Here is a 26,428-nt window from a genome sequence, read left to right as displayed (position 1 = left end):
AAGTTACCGGTAGATCACAAGTACGGAATTCGATAGAGTTTCGCCGTTTTTCTTCTCCTCACCCCTCTTTTTTCTGAATTTTTGGTGCAATTTTTGGGCTCAAATGAGAAGAAAATGGAGGCCAGGGCTTATATAGGGTGGGAGACCACCGTCGCCCGTGGGCGACAGGCCCCCTCCCCCGGCCAGGGACCTCTTTGCAAATTCAAAAAAAATTTACATTAGGGTTCTGTTGCCTGTTGCTTGGGCGACAGGACCCCTGTCGTCCCTGGGCCGAGCGACCGGGGGTATTTTCGAAAATTTTCAAAACGGACATATATTTTTAAAATTTTTATTTTTTTAAATATAAAAAAGAAAAAGACGCCCCAACATGAGCGAGCCGCGATAAAAAGGCCCATATGAGTCCGTTCCAGCCCATACGGCCTCGGAAACAAACAGGCCCACTATCCCTCTGGTTTCTCACGCTGCAGCTGCGCGCACGCCGCGAACCAGGCAGGCCCAAGACGCGCGTGCTCCCTCGCTGGTTCGTTCACCCGCAGCCTCGCCGCCGGCCGCCGCTCCGTGCCCTCCTCTCCTCCCCCAGGCCCCGCCGCCGACCCGTGCTTCGAAGCCGCGAGTCGTTGCGGCGGCGTGACCTCCGTCCGTCTCTGGCCGAAGCGGATGCGGTAATTGCCCTTATCAAGTTCCCGGTAGCCTCCTTCGCGGCAAATCACGCCCCCGACGAGGCCGAGGTGGGTGTGGGGGGTCGCGATCCCATCGGACGCGCCGTCGCGGCCAGCCGCCTAGGGGACCCGCTCGCTCGGCCCGCCCCCGCCGCGGTCGGAGGCCAGCGTCATCGTCTTCGGAGGCAGGCGGGGCCGAAGGAGCCGTCGCTCGGCCGCGGCACCTCCGCCCTAAGCTCCAAACCCTAGACCAGTGCCGCGACCGCTGCGGAAAGGGCTCGGGCCGTGGACAATTCGGCGCGCGAGGCGGGCGGCGGCGGCGGCGGCCCTCAAGTCTGCGGGTAACGGGCTGTGTTTTTTAACTCTCGCATCCGTGTTCTGCTTGGTACAGATCGTAGATAGATACCAACCGAAACGTGTGGAACTTTTGTGAATTTGTTATGGAGATAAGAGCATCTAACGTTTTACTTCCTCATAACAATTGGGTGGGTTAATGTTTGAGGTGTCTGAGCTGATCTTCCGCTTGCTTCTTCTGTGTAGTTGTTTGGTGCTTGTCTTCCTTCCTGGACTCTGAATGGAGCAAGGGAAGAACCAAGCTGCTGATAACTTGCCTGTCTCATCATCCGATAATAATGAGTCGGAAGGTAATTGTGCTGAATTGGTTGCTGCATGTTCCTGCAAAGCACACGTTATTGGGAATGCATATATTCGTTTTGACACGAAAACAAAAGGAAGGAAAAACTCTACAGCAAGTAATCATCATGACACTCAGTATTTGTTCATAGAGTACACATCTGGTTATAAGCCATAAAACTGTGTAGGAAAGATGCAAAGTTTCTTCTTGACTTGATGTTCGGGAGGTTAAAAATCAAGTAATGAAATCTGCTGTACCTGCTCACTCACATTATTAGCTGATGGCCCTTTTTTTATTTTTCTGCTAGCGTGATTCTGTTTTCCTCTATTCTTGCAAACATAATACCATCCTTATTTCCCATTTCTCGTTCTTAATGACTGAACTTACACCTGCACATCTTGGATTCAGTACCCCCATGTATCAACCAGACACCTTAAAATTTCTTTTTCCTCATATTTGTTTCCTTTGTAGATTTACCTGTGAAGGAAAGATGTTTTGAGCAGAGAGAAGCTCTTCCTGGGGAGCCTCGCTGTGTTGTATGCGGCCGTTATGGGGAATATATATGTGATCAGACTGATGATGACATCTGCAGTGTGGAATGCAAGACAATTCTTCTTGCTCGGATTGCTGCTAAAACAAAGCCAGCAGTACAAGCAGCAAAGCGTGTGAATCTTCCTTTGGGCAATGAGAGCATCTGTATTAAGGACACTAATTTTCCATCTATACCTACCTTGGCTGACAGCCGGATCACTGCACTGAGAAGTAAGCTTGACATTTGTGTCAAGGGTGAGGCTGTTCCTGATCCAATCATGTGTTTCTCTTCCTGTGGTCTTCCTGAGAAGCTTGTGCACAATCTTGAGACTGCAGGATATTGTATGCCTACTCCAGTGCAGATGCAAGTTATCCCTGCGTCTATGAGTAATAGAAGCTTACTTGTTTCTGCTGATACTGGTTCAGGGAAAACTGCTTCTTTTCTGATTCCCATAATTTCTCATTGTTCACAAGTAAGATCGCAACAATGCACAGGCAAGCGAGGACCATTGGCTATAGTTCTTTCTCCAACTAGAGAGCTATGCACGCAGGTGGAAGAGCAAGCAAAAATGCTTGGAAAAGGTTTGCCTTTCAAAACTGCTCTAGTTGTTGGTGGAGATCCATTGGCTCAGCAAATTTACAGGATCGAAAATGGTATTGAGTTAATTGTTGGCACCCCTGGTAGGCTAATTGATCTTCTCATGAAACACGATGTTGACCTTTCCAATGTTTCTGTATTTGTTTTGGATGAAGTTGACTGCCTGCTGCAGAGGGGATTCCGGGATCAGGCCATGCAGATTTTTCAGTCTCTTTCAAACCCCCAGGTTATGATGTTTACAGCAACATTAGATTCGGAAGTAGAGAAGATGTCCAACTCACTGGCTAAGACTATTATACACATCTCTTGTGGGAACCCAAGCAGACCAAACAAATCTGTGAAACAAGTGGTCATTTGGGTGGAGTCTAAGAAGAAGAAGCAAAAGATTTTTGAGATAATCAAAAGCAAGCAGCACTTTAAACCTCCTGCTGTTGTGTTTGTCAGTTCCAGAGTCGGTGCTGATCTTTTGTCTGAAGCAATTACTGTTGCTACTGGATTAAAGGTTGTTTCTATCCATGGTGAGAAAATGATGAGTGAGAGAAGAGAGAGTTTGAGAAGGTTTTTGACAGGAGAAGTATCTATCGTAGTTTCTACTGGGGTTCTGGGTCGTGGAATGGATCTCCTGAAAGTGCGCCAAGTGATATTGTTTGACATACCAAATTCCATTGATGAATATATTCACCAAGTTGGAAGGGCATCTCGGATGGGCGAGGAGGGCATGGCTATTGTGTTTGTGAATGAGGAGGATAGGAGGATTTTCAAAGAGCTTGTTCCGGTTCTGAAGACTGCAGGAGCTCCAATACCCCAGGAACTTGCAAATTCAAGATACATGGCTGGTGGTTCTCTTGGTAGCGAGAGGAAGAGAAAATTGATTTCGAGATCTCGTCCTTGACCAAGATGTATAAAAGAGTTGCTCAGTCTTTCTTCAAGCCAAATATGATGCTATTTGCATGTTCTTTGCAATTGATCTAAAGATTCATCTACCAAAAAGGATAATTTGCTTATCTCTGGAATTCATACTTTTCCTGAAAATTTGAAGCATGTGCTGAACCAACAGGTGCAAACAGTCAAAGTTATTTCTCAGTGCATGACGTATAAGATAAATTTGTTCAGGAAACATAAAGAAGACACAGTATATGTAAATTGCAACAAAATTTAAGTCAGAAAATGATACAGTTAACTTTTCTCGGTTTCCTGTGCTGCATTTTTATACTATTTTATGTGTCCTTTATTTTTTATTTTCAAACGAATATTCTCCTTGCTTGCCCCCCCCCTCCCCGCCCCGCCCTAATAGGAGTGACTGTAGACCTGAATTGCTGAAAACTGAATATGTAATATGTGATTTTGGTTGTTGTTACCTTGTACAATCCCGTAAGAGTAGTAATGGCATGAAACATATATTGATCTGAATAAACAGAAAACCAACAATGAATAAACAATACTTCAGGACCAGTATGTTGTGGATCTGTGGTACTTAGCCCTATTTAAAGGGGCAGGTTGGATCTCAAGCTCTAGTGGTTGTCCTTACCAAAGGTCTAGCATGGGTTGGTAAGCTGTCAGTGTCAGTAGATCATTGTTTTTTAGATTCAGTAGATCATTGGTAGCAAAAGATTCTGTGCTGAATCTGACAATATAGCAATTTGATGAGAAGTATGCTGAAAAATATAGCTGTAGTCTAAATTCCATAACCCTTAATTATTAACATTTCCGTTATTATTGTTATAATTATTTTCTGTTTGCTTTTTACATATTCATGCAAGGTTTAGGAGCACTAGCGTAATTTGGGAAAGGTCACTACTAACAATAATTTAACAACAACAAAGCCTTAGTCCCAATCAATTTGGGTAGGCTAGAGCTGAAAGCCTACATGGCGCATCTAACAATGTAGCAATTTGATGAGAAGTATGCTGAAAAATATAGCTGTAGTCTAAATTCCATAACCCTTAATTATTATGCTGAAAAATATAGCTGTAGTCTAAATTCCATAACCCTTAATTATTAACATTTCCGTTATTATTGTTATAATTATTTTCTGTTTGCTTTTTACATATTCATGCAAGGTTTAGGAGCACTAGCGTAATTTGGGAAAGGTCACTACTAACAATAATTTAACAACAACAAAGCCTTAGCCCCAAGCAATTTGGGTAGGCTAGAGCTGAAAGCCTACATGGCGCACCGTCAAAGGGGGAAATGAAAGAGAAAAGAATTGTATTAGGGAATATAAAGATCACTCATGGTTCAGGGTACTTGGATAGCTGATTTCCATGCACTCCTATCTAAGGACAATCTCTAGGTATTTTCCACTGTTTTAAGTCCCTTTGTTACTGCCTACTCCCATAGTTTGAGTGAAAAAAAGACTCAATGAATAACAAATTAACAGACAGATATAGTATTCATTGTGACTGTTATGACAGCATGCCAATATTATTCTGTTCTGCAAACTGTATTCTTTTATATACAAGCATCTCTGTATGATTGCGGCAAACATTCAACCATCTTTACCCTTGGTGTTTACTGTTCACTTTAATTGATCAGCACATACATGTGATCTTTTATTTAAACTATTTTTGATAGATCTAATATGTGGCAAGATCACCATCACAAAGTGAATAACTTAATTCGTTATGCTTAGTTGCTTGGTTATTAGAATAGGATTGATGCAAAGGATAGAGTTAATGTTAGGGGACCACTACAGCTATCTTGCTGGACAAATTCAATGCTTGCTTTTGCATCATAGAAGTTCCTTGACCAGCTAATGCGGTACCAGAAATTATCGAGCACAGAATAGCAGAAAAATTGGAGGGTCATGTCTCACCTCTAAATTATGTGGCCACACTATCGAACTTTCACATACCGTCTATGTTGTAATCTATTATTGCTTGATACAAGGCACATATGTACCATATTTTGATGTGTTAGAGTATATTAGGCAACTCCGGATATGGTTAGTTTAGGATTGATTGTAATCCCGGGATAACCTTCCTTATCTCTAGGAGAGTCTACTTGCCCTCCAAGCCATATACTCCTATATATTCGCCCTAGAGGCTCAATGCAATCATCCCACGCAATATACACAATCTTGCATGATGAATGAAATTGACTGTGTTGATTAGCTTTTAGTCATGCAGTGCACATGACCACCATTAACATGGATTATACAAGTCTTGATCAATTCATAGATACTACCTTCTCCAATTACGAAAGATCACACCTACACCAAGCTAGGCTACGTTTCCTGTTTATCTGTAATTTCTGTTTCTCGGAGATCACATGCTTCAGTTTTGTTCTAGCACATTGACAGAATGAGTTATTGAGATTACGTGTATATTGTGGAAAAAAATTATAACTGTAAGGAGATACAATGGTGGTTATTAAAGATAACTTCGGAAATTTCAAGGGGAAGCAGCTAGTGCCACCAATGTTTTACAGTCGTCTAATCAAACCTAGTTGCCATTGCACCGATAAGGTGAGTAGTCGAGATTAGTCCTCAATTAGACTAATTAGTAGAGCGAGCCTAGTCGAACCTAATCATCTGTGTAGTTGTCCTGTACATCCAGGACCGATACGATATCTATACTGTACAGTACATAGTATATAGCAAGCATCAACACCACAAAATTTTGGCGGGTATCTCCTGGGCAGTGGGGAAGCGTGGAGCTCCTGGGTTTTTCCTTGGTGGTGGCATGCTCCTGGGTGGCTGGATGTGCCAGCGGACTCGCCTGGCCAAGCGGCGGCGTGAATTTTGGCGAGCGGCGACACGTATTTTGGTGGGCGGGCGGCGGCACGTCCGTGCGTGTGTTATGGTGGGCGTTTTTGGAAGAGGTGGCTTGGCAGCATCGCAGCTGCAAAATATACCCAAAACCTAATGGCCCTAATTGCCAGTCCAGTGATTCACTGCCCACTGGCCGAAGCCCATTATCTCAAACCTGATTGTTTTCAAGCCTAATCGGACAACTAATCATGGTTAGTCCTGACTAACCGGATGACTAGGTTTCTGGTCGCTCAGACTTAGTCGCTGGCTAGGGAGCGATAAGCCCAACTAATGTACTGAATGTAATGCTGTGTTCTATGACACACAAACCTCAGTATGTATCGACTATGGTGAGAATCTAGTTTCCTTCTCTGTGCTCAATTTTGTTCTTCTCTAATACAATCGTACTTTATGACTGACCAACTAATTGGCTGGCCCCTTAGCATTGACTGCATGCTTTGCACCAACCCCAAATCCAATCGTGGAGCTTATACTTGCTTTTTTTTTGGCAGTGTTTCTTTGAGGTATGAAAGAAAAGAGCACGCTCTCATTGTGTATTTCTTTGTCTTTATCTTTTACCCTCATATGTAGGGCTGTCTTGAACATCTTGTTTTGATTTGCTATTTTGTGTTTGCCCCCATGCTAAGATATGGTTGGGGTTCTTTCAGCTCAATGTTTTTATCGCAATTTACTACCTCAGTAGTGGATGATCACCACTATGTAAACTATTTTCACTAGTGCATCTAACTGGATGGTCGTCTCTTAGTGACATCAGATGGACCTTTCTTGTGCCTTTTTTCGTTGTGGCTTTTTTCTTTGTCTGTAAATGAGTGGGGCTCCAAAATAATTTGAGGGTAGTTAACAAATCCATATTTTGCTAAACATTTTGGTTCCTCAAAAGGATTGCAAAAATTCCGATGGATATGGATTAAAGGTGTGGGATTTTATATGATCTTTTTTGTATTTCTCAATGTTTGAGGTCCCTCATATTCTTTTATTAAGATTATATGCATTCCACATGAAACAGCACATGAACGCGTCTATTCTGGTGTGGTATAGCTCCAATTCCCACCATGGGGATGCTGGTGCCAGATGTCAATCCAAATTCTGAGACCTGAATATTGATTAGCCTGAAGGCAATTGTTATGCTGGTCATGATGACATTTTGTCTGTAGTACCCTATCATGATTATCAATTATTTATATATTACATTTGCATATTCAATGAGAAATCCCTATGACCTTAAGGCCTTTAAAGTGTTTGTTGCACACCTTGATGGTCCATACGTTTGGTTCATCGCTCTTACCCTTAGTGCATATCTACGTCCACATCCATGTTATCTAGTCGTCTGACTAATCGCGATTAGTCGGGCTTATCGGTCCATGGACCTCGATAAGGGGCACCGATTAGGTTGGAGCGACTAGTTTTCTAGTCGTCCGATTAGTCATCGTCTAATCGCGATTAATCGCGCCGATCAGCTAGAAAAACGATCAGACCACGAGCCGGTGGTGGGCTATTTTGCGTTGTGGGCTTGGGCCGGTGGTGGGCTGGAGAGGCGGCCCATTAGGTTTTAGGTATATAGAGTCAGACACAGCAGCTCCCAGCTCCAGACCACGACCGTCCGCCCACTCCTCCAGACCACGAGCGCCGTCCGCCGCCGCCCGCCAAATCTGCGCCAAAATCGCGCTGCCCCGCCCAAAATTGCGCCGCCCCATGGACCGCCGCCGCCTGCTGCACGTCCGCCGGCGCAGCTGCTGGCATGCTGCTGCTACCGCGGCAAGACCCGGCGGCCAGCGACCCTCTTTCTTCCGCTTCCTAAGTTCCTGGCTCTGCCTCCGCCTCCGCCAGGCCTTGGGCGCCGGCGTTCTGCAAGGTTGCCACCAGCAGCAGCACCTGAAGATGACCTCCTCTTCCTCCGACGGTAAGTGGCATGCTTCTTCTCTGTGCTCTCCCCTCCCCTGCTTCACTATCTGCTCGTGCTTCTTCTCTGTGCTCTCCCCTCCCCTGCTTTACTGTCTGCTCATACTCGAGCTCCGCTTCCCCTCTTGCTTGCTATTCTTCTAGCTTCTTTCTCTCCTCTGCTTAGTGTTATGTGTATGTGCAGATGTGGATCGACGCCACAGAGCTGTGGAAGTGTTCCCGCACATACACTTCCACCATCATTGTTGCCTTCATGCTTGCTTTTTATTAAGTAATATGTAGTACATATATCATATCAGTCCTGGGACACTAAGACGACTAGGACCGACTAGGCTCGACTAATCGGCCTGATCGACGACTAATCGCGATTAGTCGTCTGATCGGTCCCAAGGCGATTAGGTCCGACTAGACGATTTGAAAACATGGGTCCACATATGATGGTTATATCATGTTGAACATATTATTATTCATGACCTATTTATTAACACAAGATTGGCAGAACGGAGCATCTTGAAATGTTGTCCATTACTGTTCTGTAGTGACGTGATGTGGAACCGAATGCCAAATGCCAAAAACGCCACATTCCTTGATCCTGTATGATGGTGTTAGAAACCTTGAGTTACTAATGGTTGCCTTTTTAGTGAAATAATTTGCATCTTGTTCTCCACACAGAATTCTATCCATTTCTGCATAACTGCCTTCACAAGAGTGATTGTTTTAGTTGATATGATTAAAGAAATGTGTTGTTTACTTGCTGGTTTGTGTTAGATACCATGCACATGTATTTCTTCACATTAAATGAGTACTAAGTTGGTCTGAAATACACTTGACTTAGTGATGATATCTTAGAGAGTATGGCCCTTTGAAACAATGCTGTCATAAAGCAGAGGTCTACAAATATCGCCTTCATCTTGTTTTGAGATTTATTTGTTCAGCCTTTTCTTCATTTGAAGAAAGAAAGTAAGACTCTACTTTTCAAATCTGTGTTATTGAGATTTCTCAACAGAGTTCAACACCAGGGGTCCAAACAAAGTATGAACAGTAACACAATCATAGTCTATTTATTTCCTTTATAAGCAACTATATCACTGACATTGATGTGTAACAAAGTATCTTGACAGGAACATGTGTATTTAGAGCTTTTCACAAATACTTAAACTGCAAACAATTGCAAACTTATATTCTTGTAAGTTGGATTCAGTAATAGACACATCTATATTACTGGAGCGACCTGAACTGCTTGTGTACCAACCGGCCTATCGAAACTCTGATCTGAGATGGTGACTTCATTGTGCTGTTTGATCCAAACTTTTCAGATGACGAAACGGCCTTGGTCATCTCCGTGCGATGGTGAAGCTGGGCTACTGCTGCTCAACAACTCCTCGATCATTTGCAGCGCGATCCTCTCCTCGTCATCCATCGCTGTTGCTGGTGAAGTAGTTGTTACTGACGTGGACTGTGATGCTGCATCAGTGGGCGCTGCCTCTTTGTTGAGCTCCACGGTCATGACCCAGTTGGAGTCGGCGCGAGCTCCTGCACGCTTCTGCCAGATGCCAATGTGGGACTTCTCAGGGTCAAGACGGAGGCAGGTCAGGGAAGGCGATGGCGCCTTGCAGCACTTGCGGAGTTTGGCACTGAGAATCTGGGACAGGTTGGCTGTAGACGAGCCACCGCCGATGTTGCTGCGAACGTCCCTTCCCGCAGCTGGGGCAGGCTCGCCTGTGCTGCTCCTTTGGACAGGGAAGTTCGTCTTGGCATTGCGGCCACTCATCAGCACAGCGGCCTCATCATATGCCCTCGCTGCCTCCTCTGCTGTCTCGAAGGTGCCCAGCCACACCCTCCTCTTACTGTGCGCATCACAAAAATGTACGCATTGCAACTCAGAATTATGGTTGCATCACCAATTTATGTTCTTCACTGAGAATTAGAGGGAGGGAAGGGACTTACAGGAGGGGATGCCTGATCTCGGAGACCCAGGAACCCCAGTGGCGCTGCCGGACTCCACGAAACTTCTTTGGCTGTACCATTTTCCTGGAGTGGAGATTCTCTGTCATGGAGGACACTGGAAGCAGAGATGAGCTCTGCTGGGGCTCCTCTGAACTGAAGTGTGTGGCCGTGTGGGGGAGGAACACTCTGGGTTGAGTGAATATAAACTGCCCAGCCTGTACTTGCTTCTGCAGTGAGCGTTAAATGTGGTTAGCTGCGTAGGCAGCCAGGTACGTGTCAGAGAGGAAGGGGGTGGATAGTGTGTCTGACCTAGTTTTCACTTATCAATCATCATGATAGAAGGCGGCATACACTAACTGGAGAGCAGGGGTGTGTCAATGGATAAAACTAGGGCAGAAGAGGAAGAGAGGAATCAGGGAAGGGGCAACTGAAGGGGGTCCACATAGTGTCTGCTGGGGTGCGCTGTCGGTGAACTGTGTGTGTAGAGCACCTTCCCTGCTAGTACAGTGGTAATAAACACTCTCACCTACACCCATGGCTGCCACATTTATTTGTGGGGTAACCCTGAGTTGATCCAGTCTCCTATAGTTTATTAGTTGTTTATGTAGGGTTAATGTACGCCTATTTTGGATTAACTTCATCTCCCTTTCCAGAGCTACTGGTGCCAATCATATAGTTGAGTGCCATTGGACGCATGGACACAACTGCACAACATATATGGTAAGACTTATGTTGAAAAATTGTGTAGGACAATATTTTGTGCATTTTTTTGGAGATTGTGTCTTCAAATCTCTTTTGCTTCATTTGGAATCTCTTGTCGTGTTGCATCAGCCAGTTTTGTTCTCTTGAATATAAGCATATAATTGGATGTTGAAAGGAACGGTTCTTGAAGTTGAGTATAGATTGTGTTTAGAGTCATTTCAGTGAGACCTGTAAGAGAATTGACAAGTTTGCCTTTGCCCTGGGATGTTAGCTCTGGAATTGCTTGGAGTTGGTTGGCATTTAAGCTTGTCTCAGGTAGCTGCAGGTACAGGCTGGTGATGACGATGGTGTGTGCTAGGTGTTGATCAATGTTTGTTCTATGAAATATGAAGGCCTATTAGAGTTTTTTGCCGACACTGTGGACAATTGTTTTAATATAGTCTAACTTGTTGCTCGGTGGAGAATTTGATAATATATTTAACATTTGGCTTTTGCAATATTTTCACATGGAAATTCATCAGCAGAAAAGGAATACAATTGGGCAATAGTTCTCTTTGACTTTATATACATAACTTCACTTGTTCTTCATTGAAGAATTCATGTTGCTTGAATTTGCAGGAAATATTTGAACTTGGCCGTCTTTTGTTAATTTCTGAAATCACTCAGCTTTTAGTCTGACATAGGTTGACAACTGTTTATAAAAAGTCTAGATCCTTTGCTATATCCATACATTCTGAGTGATTTTGGGGTTCTTGAAAGGGAGCTCGAGTCTTTGCCCAAAATGTTTTATTGCCTGTTTGACACTTTGCACACTTGAATGTTGTGTTTGCTCGTGCCCGCAACTTTCCTGTTTGAGTGCTTTCCTGAAAAACTGTTGCCGTTTCGTTTGGAGGTATAATTTGGCATCTTCATTGCATGGTTATAGAAGTTAAGAAGCCACACTTTGGAATATTCTATGCTCTCATTAACAGGCATTATGCTCTCATTAACAGGCATACTTTTTTCTGAAAATGAAAAGGAACTTGCATTTGGCGCGCTCGTAGTATTTACATAGTCATCTGTGTGACTGGGGTACTAGGCCTTCCTATGATGCCAAAACTGAAGCGTCGGTCTGCAATAAATCGGTGAGTTGGGTCATATTTCACCTAGCAAGCAACTGCCCCCTTGCTAAGCAGTGTAAAATAAAAAGTGAATGAAATTGATGGAAGTTCGTTGCCCTGGTCCACTCAATTAATGGGAAACAGGTACCTGCTGTACATCTACTCGTACGGTTTTGGCTCCACAGGCATGTGTCAGCCGGTCACTTCTTGCTGGATCATAAGAAGCTTCGGTGAGATCTTGTCTTCTGACACAGTCTCAGGTACGTACACCCTTTCTCACACATTGTGCAAAGGTACCTTTAAGATGCTGGCACATGAGTCAGAAGAATAGAGGATGTAATAATGTTGCAATAGAAGGGTATTGCATTTGAATGAAGCTCTTGCACGCTTTCAGCCAGATATCTCGGGTTTGAATCTTTGCTTCCCCTTTCATCTCATCATTCGCGTTAGAAAAGTTTGTTTGGTCTTGTCTGATGTTGCGGACAGAGGGATAAGTTCTTTTTGGGGCCATCTAAGCTGGGCTCCAGAAATCATTTCCGGCAAAATCATGGACCTTAGCGAGGTACCGGAAGCTGTTCGATTTTTCCTTTTTTTTTTCCTTCATCAGTCAGGCCTTCAGTAGCCCAGACATGAGAAATGCATGCTAGTAGAGTGTACTCCCTGTGTTTCAAAGTAATGGCCAGTAACACAGATAAGCTACAGCATCATAGGATAGATAAATCTCTGACAAACTAGTGCTTGGAAAACGTTGGTGCTTGGAAGTGGTTCCTCTGCTGTACACGCTTGCCACAAAAAAAAAACAATCTCCTAATGTGGCGATGCAGAGATGGCTACATGAAACAGAGTCAGAAAGACCATCGGTCTAGGCACGAGCCCAGGTGGTTGGGCACTTTCCAATCTCACACTATCAATTACTCTCCTGCTCGTCTAATCTACACATGATTAGAAAGCCGGCCCCGGCCGGCCGTCCTATGCCCGGATCAGTAGATCTGAACTGAGCATCAAAGTGTGGTTTGGTGAAAGGAAAAAAAGAAGGGCAAGTGGTTGGATGTGTGGTTACCTGTGCCGTAACTGCACGGCTTGCCCTAGCGACTTCTTTGCGATCTTTCTAACAATCTTCTCACCTTTTTCTATTTAACTTTGTTGCAGCGCAGTGGGTTTCCTGTTATCTTCCCCCTGGAAAGGCGAAGCCGCAAGGACAAATCTGGGGACAGCGCAATAAAGATGGCTTTAATCGCTCCGATCAACTCCAACCGTAAGCTTTCTCGTGCGTGTGGATCAGGCGAGAGCTCCACAGTCCAGACTGAGACCACTCCACACTGGAGACAAGAGTACAATACAGGACCTTCCCTCGGCTCCTCGGCGGTCGGAACTGCCCTCGGTCACTCTTGAGCCCGGAAAAGTCAGCCCGGGGCCGGGTCAGGTGGTGTGCGAGCGCCTTCTTCATGTGCAGGTTTTGCTGCACTGGAGTCCACATGCATGCGCGCGGTAACTATCGTGCCAGAGATCCCATGGGAGCTAAAAAGTTTTTATATCACCTTGGCAACTGTAGCACGTGCAGTATAGTCCGGAGATTTGGTACATAGGGACGCATGGTTGCAAGGGGGAGCTTCTGGCTTGTATCACAAATAAGCGCATCGGAACATCACAAGTCCCAACCAAGTCTATATACCGTGTAGCTAACTCGATGGGGTACGATGTGTAAGCGACTTCAGTTTATCTATCGAGAAAACCACTCGAACCATAGCTTTTTGGCTAACGAGGGGGATTTTTTTTAAACCTCAGCTTGAAATTCGCTCACACCAAACTCAGGACACGAGGAGTGCTACTAGAGCTATCTAATCAAGTCAGCTAGAGGCCTTTTTCGCATAATATATCTACTCCCCCCCCTTATATGGTAACATATTTAATGATATGTGAACTAGTGAGATGAAGGATAATTTCATAGTCTATAATCCATCAAATATGGTTTGCAATGCAAGCACCAGCAAGCACGCACCCAGGGCCCAAAAATGGCATGATTGGACCATGTTGTTCTGTGGGCAGCCCAAAAGGCTTTGCATGCTTGCATATAAAGAATATGATCAATGTGTGCAGATCAATTTTTTCCCTTTCGATCTATTTGCATAATTTTCCATAGCTCTAAGAGAAGCCAATAAGGAATAACCCAGAGATAACTTGCAAGTACACAACAAGGCTATAGGTTCTAGCCACAAGCACGCGGATGCTAGCTAGGGGCTAGGGCTGCGACGATACGCGCGGAAGTAGCAGAGACCGAGAGTCGTTGAGCCGGCCTGATGAGCGCGGCACATCGGAATTATCGAGGACGGCCGGAGCTAGCTGAGGCGGCCACGGGACAAGATCGATCGAAGAGGGCGGTCGCCGATCGATCTCAATCTCAGCTGTCCGTTTTTCAGATGGGACAACGTGAAAACGTCACCGTCCTACGTAGTACGTGCCCTAGCTACGACAGAGTAGTGTGACAGGCGTACAGATATTGTTCATCAGTGATCAAGGATGATTCAGCCATTACATTACACTATAAGCTAATAATTAAGCACACGGTTAGTCAGTCCTTGTCGCTTGTCAAAGCGTATAGTAGATGGCCGGCCGTCACTGAGACCAGAGGGTCTAGATCGACTCTACAGAGAGAGAGAGAGAGAGAGAGAGAGAGAGAGAGAGAGAGAGAGAGAGAGAGAGAGAGAGAGAGAGAGAGAGAGAGAAGAATCCGATGTGGTAGCGAATAATAATGAGATAAGGTCCTTTCTGCCGGCCGGTTTCTTCTCGGTTCCATCGACGACGACGATCGCATATGGAGCGAGAGCGACGTATGGATGCGATGCAGCTACCAGCTATGGATCGGAAGAGCTAGCCTTCCTTAATTCGATAGAGGGCATAGACGACGACGACGACGCTCGACGAGGGCGAAAGCTAAGAGAGAGATCGAGGGCACTTGTTCCTAATAAATCGGGCGTCGCCGTGTTCTCTTAAATTCGCTCCATCGAGATGGATGACCATCGGCCGCCGGCCGGTCACCGCCGTGGCGCCGTCGACGTCGTGCCGCCATGAAAGCTAGCTAGCTAGCGCGCGTGGTATACGGTCGGCGTCAGGCGGCAATGCCTCCGTCGTCCATCCATCGACGACATGCGTCTCCTCCGAGAGGGAAACGACGGCGACCATATGCACCTGACCACGACACATCCTCCTCCTCTTGGCTCCTGTTGTGACTGATCAAGCCGATCAGCCTCTCACTCTTGCTAGCTTCTCTCGGTGGAACACAGGGACACACAAAAAGAGTTTTGCCGCACTGCACACCAGTGCTTTTCTCTTTTTTTTCACCACACTTAACACAATGATTACAGAGGTTTAAATAGCACTCTCACACACACACCACGTCCGGCCACATGACTCGGCCAGGCACTCCGTGATTTCACCACTACCTACATGCAAGCCACTACTTGCATGCCGATCACCACTAACACATGCAGACAACCATTAGCTAGTTGATCCACTTTTCACGCCACTTGCATGTTCACTTGACTTGGCCGCACGTCCAAGCCACCATGCACCAGCATGCAGTCACTAACATGAAGATCGCGGCCTCGCCAACCAAACTAACTCATGCATGCACCTGCTAACACACTAACACGACACGACTAATGACTCACAAAAGGATAAACATCAAGATTATCTCTAACAATCACCCCCTTAATCTTGATGAATTTATTTTGCACCTCCTCGTTGGGCTTCAAAGCAGCGTGGGTTCGTCGTCGGCGTCCGCCACGGCGAGTTGTGCCACACCCTTCATCACTTTCTTCACTGCAGCAGGACACTCATCGGCGAAGTGTCCGAACTCACCACAGTTGCGGCAGTCGATCTTCGACTTGTCGAACTTGCCGCGGTACTTCTTCATGTCGCTGCTGCTGGAGCCTTCACCACGTAGCTTTTCTTCAGCCAGTGGCGAAGCCAGCCCAGAAAATGACTTAGGGCGGACTTTTACGATAAAATTTTTGCACAACCAGAGCGAGACGCCGAGACTTGCTGCCCGGCTGCAGGCGCCCGCGCCGGCGGCGCACGGGATCTGCTGTCGCCACCGACGGGCGCCAAGATGGGGCTGCTGAACGGACGGGCGTGGAGTGGCGTCGCGCAACGGCATCGACACGCCAGCGTGAGCGCCTGAGCGGGACTGCAGGGGGTAGATGGTGAACTGCCGAAATTGGCAGCGGCATCTGGTGGCAAGATGCAGTGCTGGGCTGGGGCGCTAGGTTGAACCACTTAAGAGGCCGCAGCCCACTCGACCTCGCGTTCGGGGGGCGCCGCCGCACCGCCATGAGCCCCTGCCGGAGTTGAGAACGGGGATATTGTCAGCACCCACGAACCAGAGAAAGCATCTCCTACTATGGGCCGCCGCACCAGAAAGCCTAGTGTCTGTCTTGGCGCGAATGGGTTCGCTAGATGTGCCTACGCGCACGTATCAGGCCAAGCCCATGTAAACGCAAGAGAGTCGCTAGTTAAATACTGAGTGCGTGCGAGGAGGAATGGTATCGAACAACTTATTTGAACTCTTACTCCTTTCTCAAGTAATCTATTCTGCGGAAGCCAATTTCCTGTTCTCTTATATTCTTCCTATGTTTTTCAGATCCATCCTTCTTCTCTTTTTCTGCTACCTCTACTATTAACAAATATACTCTGGACTTCACTTAGAGGGACCTAGGGCGGCCGCCCTGGCTCGCCCTAGTTGTGGCTCCGCCACTGACTTCAGCGACTAAGGCCTCCCACTCAGCACGTGTCAGCCGTGGTTCGGCACACGCGGCCAATAGCTGCTGCTCCCCCTCCCTATCACAACGCCGCCCCTTTGAAGACTCCTCGAACGCCCTCAAGCGCCCGATCGTCTCCGTCACCGACATCACAGTCACATCCCCCCATTGCTCGATGGTGCTGATGAGGGGTTGGAACTTGTCGAGGACCGAATACAAGAGCTTTTCGACGACAGTGGTCTCCTCCACTTTCGTGCCGAGAGAGCGAATCTCGTTCACGATCGTGGTAACCTTCAAAGCAAAGTCATTAATTTTCTCAGAATCACCCATGTACATACCATCAAGCCCTCTTGAGGGTTTGTACTCAGGCCTTCTTGACACGCTGTTCACCCATGTTCATCTCCTTGAGAGCATCCCATGCCTCCTTGGCCGTCTCGTGCTCGGAGATGCTCATCACCACAGCCTCCGGCACAGCTTGGACAATGGCGGCGAGAGCCATTTGGTCCATCTTCTCATCAACGCCTCCCTTGTTCACCACGGCAGCCCACACACCTTGGGCGCGCATGAAGATCTTCATCTTCACAGCCCACACACCATAGTTGTTCTCAGAAAGCATGGGGTAACGGAGTGTCACCCCCGCCTCCTTCACTTGCTGCACCACCATCTTGTTGTCGCCGTCGTCGTCGCTGTCAACACCTTTGCCAGGATGGCGGCCCGGCGGTGTGTACGCTCCATCCCCAGTCATCTTCTAGGCTCTGAATACCACTTGTTGTGACTGATCAAGCCGATCAGCCTCTCACTCACAAACTCTCTGCACTAATGCAAAGAAGCACTCCTTGCTAGCTTCTCTCGGTGGAACACAGGGACACACAAGAAGAGTTTTGCCGCACTGCACACCAGTGCTTTTCTCTTTTTTTTCACCACACTTAACACAATGATTACAGAGGTTTAAATAGCACTCACACACACACACACACCACGTCTGGCCACATGACTCGGCCAGGCACTCCGTGATTTCACCACTACCTACATGCAAGCCACTACTTGCATGCCGATCACCACTAACACATGCAGGCAGCCATTAGCTAGTTGATCCACTTTTCACGCCACTTGCATGTTCACTTGACTTGGCCGCACCTCCAAGCCACCATGCACCAGCATGCAGTCACTAACATGAAGATCGCGGCCTCGCTAACCAAACTAACTCATGCATGCACCTGCTAACACACTAACACGACACGACTAATGACTCACAAAAGGATAAACATCAAGATTATCTCTAACAGCTCCTTCGCGAAGGCATGCGTAGACGCGTAATTTTATGCGTAGACGCGTAGATCAACATCCAAGCGGTACGGGGAATTGGGTAATTTTACAATCTGAATCCGCCCCTTCCCTTGGATGTTGATCTGATGGCCCAGATTGAAGTTTCTATAGTTTGCACCTGATACGTTCTCTATATACTGAGCAAGTCGCGCATGCTATCGTATGGTAAGCTAGACCAGTTTTATTATATGGTTTCATTGCATAGTTACCAAATAAAAATCTGGTAATCGAGCTAGGTGTGCTATGGGGACGAAACTATTCCTCAACCTATAAAACCCTCTCTTCTCTTTCTCATAATAACCCTGCCACATCAGCAAAATTTAATATCTATGAAATACTACTGGAAAACCGAATTTCCCTGAGGGTGAACATACCCACAGGGAAATGCAAAATACCGATAGGGAAAAGCAAAAATGATTTCCCTGTGTGTGTACCGACAGGGAATAACCGCCAGGGATAAATGGACAGGGAAAAAACAATTTGCCTGTCGGTTTTTTTTCTCCTGAGGGTTTTTGCGATTTCTCTGTGGGTTGGCTTCCGTCACGAAAATATAAGTCCACCAAATCTGGTCCTCATTTCCCTGTAGGTAGAAACCCATAGGGATATTATTAGCGCTTACAGGGAAACGAGTTTTCCTTGTGTACATAAAACCGACAGGGAAATTGATATTGTTCCTGTCTATTCTTTTACCGACAGGATAATTTATTTTCTATGGCTGGTCATACACATTTTCCTGTCATCATGTACCCGACAGGGAAATAAAATTTATGCATTTAGTGCCAGCCGACAAGGAAATGAAATTTATGTATTGTGCCGACCGACAGAGAAATTATCATTCATTCATCAGAGAAAATAAAAATATTGAATAAAATATAATCAAATTAGATTTGATACAGATTGGCAGACAATATTGTTCATAATGGCACATAAAACCCACATTCACCATTGCACAGATATCATGACATCATGTCCAAATGTTGTTGGCATCAATCAGTACACGGTTAGCAAAATAAGCAGCCCACCAAACCCCTAAACTTCTAGCATAGTACTATCTAGAGTCATACTACCAATCTACCAAAGTGCATGCATGCATATATAGGCGCAGCACTGCAAAAGATGAACTGTGAACTGTGATTCTATTTTCAAAAGATGGAGCTGCACCATCAGATATTGCATTGCTTCCACTATAATCAAGTTGCATCATCAGACAAAGCATTGTTTCCGCAATGCTGGTTGCTGCCATGAGTGTTATCAATGTTTGTGCCGCCGAGGTCCTCACCATTGTGGCCATTAACATCCATGTTGTTAGGGGACTCCGAGCCAACATGAGATGAACTTGTTGCCTACTTGTGAATGACACTTAGATAAGCATGGTTGTCTTAGGCAAATATAGTGTAATGCAATTCTTGACAAAAAAAAATTGCTATGTAACTAGTTGATGAGAATCACAGATGTAACTATATGCTCTATTTGTTTTGACTTACCTGGAGCCTACCACATACTACTAGCTACTCATGATTAAAGCATTCATATCTACCTTACCATAATATCTGAACTAATGCAAGTTAAGTCTAGATGCAATGCTAGAATTAACATGAGGCCACTTCCTCACTGCTGGAGAGTGTGTTGTCATTCTGAATACCACAAAGTTGCAATTTATTACAAAATATGCTTGGTCTATACAATAATAGTGCTAGGTATTCTACTGAAAAGAAACATTTTGCCTCGGACACTCACAATTGCTTGGGCAGCTGATAGACGTCTTTGCAGATGATCTGGTATTTCCTTTCCTAAGTCCTGATAAAGTCCCTGCAGTGAAAGCATGTATATAATTCAGAACAAGAAAAAACATCAATTGTAGAAATATGAACATATGGAATAACTATATGTACCAATATCAAATCTGTAGCAATATCCTTTGCACGGTTGTCTCGTTGCAGACTTTCATTTGCACGCCGTAAGCGTGCCATTTCTCGAGCCATGCTTTACATAGACACTGAATTTGATGGATGTGACCTATTTTCCTTTGCAGCAGCCCTAACATCAGCTGCCCTAGCAGCACCATTTCCTATGGCAAAACGTCCATGTGGTGTACCACCAGTTATGTCATACAACACCTTCCCATTCAACCGTGGCTCCTGCTGCGGCTCCGGTCGCCGTGGTTGCTGCTCTTCCCCTTGTTCTTCATCTTCCAGTTCCATGCCCTCATGATTGTCATCCTCGTCTTCTGTCCGTGAAATGCTCCGAACACCTGCAATGTAGTCATCCTACAAACAATTTTTGTTCAAGCATTTTTTTTATGGAAACAGGAGGGGCATGCCCCTACTGTTGTTCAAGCATTGTAGAGGAGTACTGGTGTTGAACTTTCAGAAACTAAACAGCATTGAATGCTAAAATAATTGCACTATGTCTATGCATGTATGAGTATCATTGTGGCACAATTATTCATATCAGCATGCATGTACCTACATTAGTGATCAAAACAGCAAGAAGTTTATGTATAGAGCTACACAGTTCCATAGTATATATATATATATATATATATATATATATATATATATATATATATATATATATAGGCCAGGGCTAATCTCTACCCTCGGTATGGAATAGTTATTCCGTACCCGAGCCAACCTCGAGCGCGCGTCCCACCCATCCGCGCGCCACCCCCGACGCAACCAACCTTGTACAGGGCGATGCCCACCACCTCGCTCACTTCTCCCGCCATTTTTTTCAAGCGCACCAACAACGTGCGCTGGTTGACGCGCTGCCGCCCATCACCTTGCGCTCGCTTCTCCCGCTTTTTTTTCAGGCGCGCGTTGGTGTGCCAGTTTGACCAAGCGTCCTCTCCTGCCTACGGAAAAAAGGTACAAGCCAGGGAATCGGACATTTGTTCTCTCCGATCTGCATGCATGGCAACGTTATCCATACAAGAAACCACAAAACAAATATCTAGAGAAGGGAAACAGAGGTTGATGAGACCAAACAAGCGTTAGGATAGGAAATTGATTCGTATGCCCAGAGCAGCAGAAAACAAAAGGTTTTGTGCTCCAAAGAAACAAAATGTTTTGTAGTTGCGCGATATACAGACAGACAATAATGTTTTGGTTTCCTAATCTCATATACCAAAACATGTTGATGCTAAAATCTCATTATCTTACAAACACCACACATTTTTCTAAGCCGGTTCATAAATACCATAAACACAGGTGGAGTCGAAATGGCATCACCTGCCACTCCGAACTATATTTTTATAAGAATCTATACACATAGGCTCGAAACATACCATCCATACATGAAACTCAGAATCTATCTACTGTACAACTGGTGCTTTCTGCACAAAATCCATCAAGTGATGAACAAGGGGAACTATCCCTAAACACCTGATGGTGATGATGGGTACTGCTGAAAGATGGCACTGTCAATAGAGATCGTGGTGTCCACCACATCTGCAAAAAAAACATTTTAATATACTGGCCTCATTGCCATTTTAATATACTTGGCACCTAAAAAGCGCTGCAGTTCAGATTGTGCTGCTGGATCTTAGTCTGGTGTGCTTCCAGCCATTTCTAAGTTCAACCTGCTTTTCCATGATTGTCCAACCATATCCTTCATCCGAATCGCAGCAGCAATGCACCTGTGTATTTTTAAGAAAAAAATTTCTCCAATCCAGTCTAATGGTTTAAGTTTTCCAGATCTTTTGTTTACTTTATTCTTAGATTCGGTGAGCCATTTCAGTTTAGCCATGATTATTCCATTTATGCAATCATGCTGACACTGTATAGAGGGGCTCAATATTAACAGTAGTGCCATCAAAACTAAAATAAAGCAACAGAGATTTCTAGATGCCATCTAACCTACAAGGTGTCATAAGCAAAGTAACAGTGAGCAACCTTAAAACTTTAACATCATCCCATAAATAGTATCCATGAACAATCGAGTATTAATCAGCTGCAATGAACATGTAAATATTTAGGTCAAACAAGGTCCAAAGGTATACATGCACCAGAGATTTCATAATTTAATGGCAAAGAAAAGGACTGAATATACTAAGTAAAAAGCTATGATCAGCACAAAGGAAGAGCTTCATTTCTGCATATTCTTTCTCCATATAAGACATACAAAGCATGAATTAGGGCACCTCCAGTGTGCATGGAAATCGAACCGTGACAGGATAGAGCAGAACTTTGATTCGATTTAGACACTGCAGTGGTCAAACGGAATCAAAAGATTACTTGCATCAAATGCTAAAGGCAAGTCGAACCGAGGTAGTTAAATAATGGGCAAAAAGTAGTGCGCTAGTACAATGTGCTCATCAAGACTACAGCTTGAGGATGGTGAGATAGAAAACTATGACCTATGGCTCCAACTAGTTTGCACAAAACTAAAACTAAAACATGCTATCTAGATGTGCAACTAGGTTGTTCTAGTGTGAAACCCCTATCCCAAAAGAGTTTAGCAACCTATAGCCTTTCCTATCAAGAAACTATTCTATGAAAGTAAAGGCACACAAATTACTAGTATGAAATGCGGAAGCTTAATGAGCGGGATAGGAGATAGCAAACTCTTGACGCGGGTGTTTATCCCGTGGTTCGGTTAGCCACAAAGGCACACCTACATCCACGTTGTTGTAGCACTCACTAAGAGTATTGCTACTCGGCCACCAAGTCTCTTCCGCGAACACAATCACGGTCACCTTGGCCCCGGGTTCCACTAAGGAGCTTCTCCACAAAGGATGGGGTCTCCACGTCCCCCGCACAAAGTGTCGTCGCCGCTCCACACCAAGTCGGAGGGTCGATGACGTTGCCGGCGAGCTTCACGCTCCAAGGTGCCGGCGCACCAAGCTCTTGTTTTGGTTCACTAGAGAACCACAGCACAAAGGCTCAAGGCCTTGCAAACTCACTCACTAAGAGCTAAGCCTTTACACAACACTCTCAAAGTGTGCTAAGGGCTAAGGATATGATCTTGATGCTTTTGTATGGCTTGGAGATGTTCTTGGGTGTGTGTGGGATGTCCAGCAACTCCAGCAATCTTCAAATGGCCGGGGTGAGGCGTATATATAGGCCACCAAGTCTTGTAGCCGTTGCTCCAACGGTTAGCTGAAAATCTGCGTACCACCGGAAGAACCGATGCCTTTGGCGGGGTGGCGTCGGTTCATCCGGTCACTCATAACTCGAAGTAGCCGTTGGACTCCTGACGGCTGACGCAGTGACCACCGGTTGAACCGATGCTTTGCCGGTTCAACCGGTGCTGAAGGAATCTTCTCCTGGACGCTGACGTCATTACACCGGTGGTATGCACCGATGCACCGTCGGTTGAACCGGTGCCTAAAGGCTGACTTGACATCGTCTCTGGTACAAAGGACTGCCAATGCACCGATGCCCTTTTCTTGGACCGTCGGTTCAACCGGTGCCTAAAGGCTGACTTGGCTTCGATTCCATCCTGCACCAAACATCATGGCGTCGGTTCTTCCGATTACCACCGGATGCTCCGATGCCCATGGCGTCGGATCTTCCGGTGCTCCTGATCCGAAGAGCTTTCAGGGCGCTGCCCTGAGACCCGCGAGGGGCGGCTCCCCCTCGACCCCCATCCGCTAACCGGGTAGCGGAACCCCTGTATGGGTGGCCCTTTGGGCCTTGCTACGCCTATCTTCTCTTTCTCTTTGTCATCACTTGAACCTAAAAGCCTGAGAATGATCATCTTAACAATCATATTAGTCCAAGTGTTGTGTTGTCATTCGATCACCAAAATCACTCGAAATGGCATAAATGGTTCCATGTTCGTTACAACAAGTCATTGCCAAGCTCACTACAGAGCAGGGTAATTGTTTAACTGAACTAGAACGGACATGGCAAGGTAATTGTTACGGACATGGCAAGTTAATTGTTATAATTCCCACAACAGAGCAGGGTTCAAAGGATTGTGCTGGCACTCAGCTTCTCAACAGAGGTTGTTCTACAGGCTGTATTCAGATCGAAGCTGGTTGAGGCTGGGGGTGCTCATTGCCCGTAACTCGCCAGTCAGGGACATTTGTAGGCAGCAGGATATCTCATGAAGAAACTCAAGTGATGAACAGTTCAAACATCAACATTTAACAACAAAATTATACGAGGCACCCAAAGTTCACTATGTGGAGAAGAAGCTACGGAGCCTTGACTAAATGAGCATTTAAAGGAGATTTGGTCAGATCGAAAACAGCAACTCATCACCACAACTTACGATGATGTATGTGACCAGGACAGGAGGCGACGAGGCACAACAGAATATGCCAGAAATATTTCAAACCGCTCAGGTCAAGAAAATAGAAAAAGCTGACCTGGTTGCTCCTGCACCAGCTGTCACTAAAAAATTGGGATTGCTAATACGTACGCTTACTACTCTAAATAACACCAGGGATCCAATCACAACTCATCACCAGCAATACAGACAATCAATCACCAGCAGGGAGGATTGAACGTTAATTGACTGAAAATAGCAGTGGGTACTCAATTTAATTCTTCAACCTAATCATCATTATCACAAATAATTGTCGCCACCAATAGGGGTAATCAGGCAACAGCAGGAGAATCGAATTAATGTGAGAAAAGAGGGGGCATCAGACTCAACGTAGGTATTAATGAATACTCATCCAAACAAACCTGCCGCTCCAGGGAAGGAACCCCAAGCTATAGCGGAGGAGATTGGATCCCTGGTGAACGTCATCGCCAATCCGATTGACAACCAAATCGGAAGCTGCTCGAACACCACCCTGCTCGGGTTGATATGCATCTGTGGACCAATCTGTGCTGAGAATCCATTCAACAAATCGACAGTGTCAGGTGCAATACCCACTGAAATGAATACAGCAGGGAAAACTAAAGAATAATGAAACAAGGAAAATCATGATGCAGCTACCGATTGCAACAAATTATAACCTAATTCGAACTAAATCTGGATGAATCATCAGTACGAAAGAAAAAATGTGACCAAAATTAAGGGGAATCGAATGGAGTGAGGATAAAGGAGCACCTTGCACTGGCGGGGGAACCACCAGCGACGATTCATCAAAGAATGAGCACCGGCAGACAAATCTAGAGCTTGCACGGAATTAACCGTAGGAACAACAAAAGATGAGGGGGAATCACCTGATCAGAGAGCAGGCTGGAGGAGGATCGACAGCGACGGGAGGAGTGAGCGGCATCGGGAACGGGAGGGCATCACCTTGAATGCGGGGATACGCAGGCGATTCATCCACGCCGTGCCATCAATTCCTCCATGACCTGAAGGTAGGCCAGGGGAGGATCTCGTCGGTGGGCCATAGTAGGATCTCCCGGGGGTGACGATGACGGGAGGACGGTCTCGTGGAATGGCGTTGGGAGGAGGGATCACCGTCGGAGGAGGGGAGCGGCGACGGGAGGAGGTGCTGCGTCGGGATGAGATGCGGCGTCGGGAATGGATCAGCAGTGACGGGAGGCGCCAGACTCCAGATCGGCGACGGGAGGAGCATCAGCTGGGGTTGGGCGCCGCCAGTCCCCGACGATGAGAGGAGCGGCGTTGGAAAATGTATCTGGGCCGGGGCTGGCTGGGGGAAGGGATCGCGAGCTGGGAGGAGAAGAAACTGCTTCGGGGCGGTGGGGGTACGCGGAAAAGGAACCAGTGTGGCGGGGAACCGAAGCCGGGCGCCTACGCGGCGCTGGGGCGGTGGCTAGCTCGGGTATGGAAATGGAATAGCTTATTCCGTACCCAGGGTACCCAATAGACCTACTATATATATATATATATATATATATATATATATATATATATATATATATATATATATATATATATATATATCAAACAATCAAACAACATGAAAAAAAAATCAAACAACATACATCAAGTAGAGTTAGATTTTTTAATCTAGGCAAAAGTATTTGAATCAGTGCTGAACATGCATACCAAGCATCTTTGTGCTTTGCGGCTCCTAATTGGACCAATAGTACCATTGCTATCAACATCTTTTATGCCAGATTTCATCACAGCATATACATTAAGAGGGGTTTCCTTCTTTGGTCCAAACCTAGCTTCCTGCATAATGAATAAATAGTACAATGAGGTATTGGCTTAGCTATTCAATTGTGACTACAAATGATGTTACAGAACTTACCAAAACTTGTTGTGTCTCTGTAAACGGTCTTGAGCCTCCATGATTTTGAGCAGCATCTTCACAACTCAATCGACAGGCCTGCCCTCTCCTCCGTTTTATTTTGAATTCTTCTGAGCACCAATAACGGCAGAGTTTAGGCCACACCTCATCATTGCACCACTTGAGCCGGCCATCCAAGTATTGTTCATACTCAAGCTCTATTTGGTGGGCTAGTGCATCATCGAGTATCTGATTTCATTTCCCATAGTACACCTTTACAAAATCCACACGTGCTTGATACATCACATCGCTCACCCTTTTCTTCAAATAGGCTTCCAAAACATGGTCCGCCTCTTGTTGATTATCTTCTGCAACTTCAAACAAGCGCTGCATGGG

The 26,428-nt window shown here is 45.7% G+C and overlaps 3 protein-coding genes and 2 long non-coding RNA genes across 8 annotated transcripts; 2 read left to right on the top strand and 3 right to left on the bottom strand.

The window, feature by feature from the left end:
• Positions 1–465: 465 nt before the first annotated feature.
• Positions 466–3,614, top strand: LOC120681550 (DEAD-box ATP-dependent RNA helicase 41-like). 2 transcript variants are annotated; one of them, XM_039963107.1, is made up of 3 exons: positions 466–1,000; positions 1,200–1,303; positions 1,765–3,614. In XM_039963107.1, exons 2-3 carry the CDS (start codon positions 1,234–1,236, stop codon positions 3,312–3,314), a joined length of 1,620 nt encoding a protein of 539 aa, XP_039819041.1. In that variant the 5' UTR covers positions 466–1,000; positions 1,200–1,233; the 3' UTR covers positions 3,315–3,614. The 2 variants fall into 2 exon arrangements, with proteins under 2 accessions (XP_039819041.1, XP_039819114.1); XM_039963180.1 differs by having other exon boundaries at positions 485–662.
• A 5,514-nt stretch (positions 3,615–9,128) lies between these two features.
• Positions 9,129–10,387, bottom strand: LOC120681657 (ethylene-responsive transcription factor WIN1-like). Its single transcript, XM_039963272.1, has 2 exons — positions 10,041–10,387; positions 9,129–9,940 (listed from the first exon to the last, which is right to left on the bottom strand). Exons 1-2 carry the CDS (start codon positions 10,145–10,147, stop codon positions 9,406–9,408), a joined length of 642 nt encoding a protein of 213 aa, XP_039819206.1. The 5' UTR covers positions 10,148–10,387; the 3' UTR covers positions 9,129–9,405.
• Positions 9,772–13,636, top strand: LOC120681725. Of its 2 annotated transcripts, none has more exons than XR_005678095.1 (5): positions 9,772–9,916; positions 10,694–10,760; positions 11,735–11,866; positions 11,987–12,102; positions 12,992–13,636. It is a non-coding gene; the product is annotated as an uncharacterized LOC120681725 (long non-coding RNA). The 2 variants fall into 2 exon arrangements; XR_005678068.1 differs by lacking the exon at positions 9,772–9,916 and adding an exon at positions 10,411–10,549.
• A 5,199-nt stretch (positions 13,637–18,835) lies between these two features.
• On the bottom strand, positions 18,836–19,965 carry LOC120651154. Its single transcript, XM_039928550.1, has 3 exons — positions 19,818–19,965; positions 19,663–19,734; positions 18,836–19,268 (listed from the first exon to the last, which is right to left on the bottom strand). The coding sequence occupies exons 1-3, from the start codon at positions 19,905–19,907 to the stop codon at positions 19,116–19,118; spliced, it is 315 nt and encodes a 104-aa protein (XP_039784484.1). The 5' UTR covers positions 19,908–19,965; the 3' UTR covers positions 18,836–19,115.
• A 3,749-nt stretch (positions 19,966–23,714) lies between these two features.
• Positions 23,715–25,587, bottom strand: LOC120681464. 2 transcript variants are annotated; one of them, XR_005677904.1, is made up of 3 exons: positions 25,294–25,587; positions 24,934–25,184; positions 23,715–24,710 (listed from the first exon to the last, which is right to left on the bottom strand). It is a non-coding gene; the product is annotated as an uncharacterized LOC120681464 (long non-coding RNA). The 2 variants fall into 2 exon arrangements; XR_005677891.1 differs by having other exon boundaries at positions 24,934–25,579.
• Positions 25,588–26,428: the final 841 nt, after the last annotated feature.

This window comes from Panicum virgatum, chromosome 1K (assembly GCF_016808335.1).
Source record: "Panicum virgatum strain AP13 chromosome 1K, P.virgatum_v5, whole genome shotgun sequence".
NCBI classification, from domain to species: domain Eukaryota; kingdom Viridiplantae; phylum Streptophyta; class Magnoliopsida; order Poales; family Poaceae; genus Panicum; species Panicum virgatum.
This window is presented reverse-complemented; position numbering and strand designations above follow the sequence as displayed.

Bases quoted from the DNA above. Each gene is read 5' to 3' on its own strand.
- LOC120681550 (XM_039963107.1), top strand. From the start codon at position 1,234: ATGGAGCAAGGGAAGAACCAAGCTGCTGATAACTTGCCTGTCTCATCA. The intron at 1,304-1,764 runs GTAATTGTGCTG...TTTCCTTTGTAG, and splicing joins CGATAATAATGAGTCGGAAG to ATTTACCTGTGAAGGAAAGA.
- LOC120681657 (XM_039963272.1), bottom strand. From the start codon at position 10,147: ATGACAGAGAATCTCCACTCCAGGAAAATGGTACAGCCAAAGAAGTTT. The intron at 9,941-10,040 runs GTAAGTCCCTTC...TGATGCGCACAG, and splicing joins GAGATCAGGCATCCCCTCCT to TAAGAGGAGGGTGTGGCTGG.
- LOC120651154 (XM_039928550.1), bottom strand. From the start codon at position 19,907: ATGGCTCGAGAAATGGCACGCTTACGGCGTGCAAATGAAAGTCTGCAA. The intron at 19,735-19,817 runs GTACATATAGTT...CTTTCACTGCAG, and splicing joins TTGCTACAGATTTGATATTG to GGACTTTATCAGGACTTAGG. The intron at 19,269-19,662 runs GTGAGTGTCCGA...ATTCACAAGTAG, and splicing joins TATCAGCTGCCCAAGCAATT to GCAACAAGTTCATCTCATGT.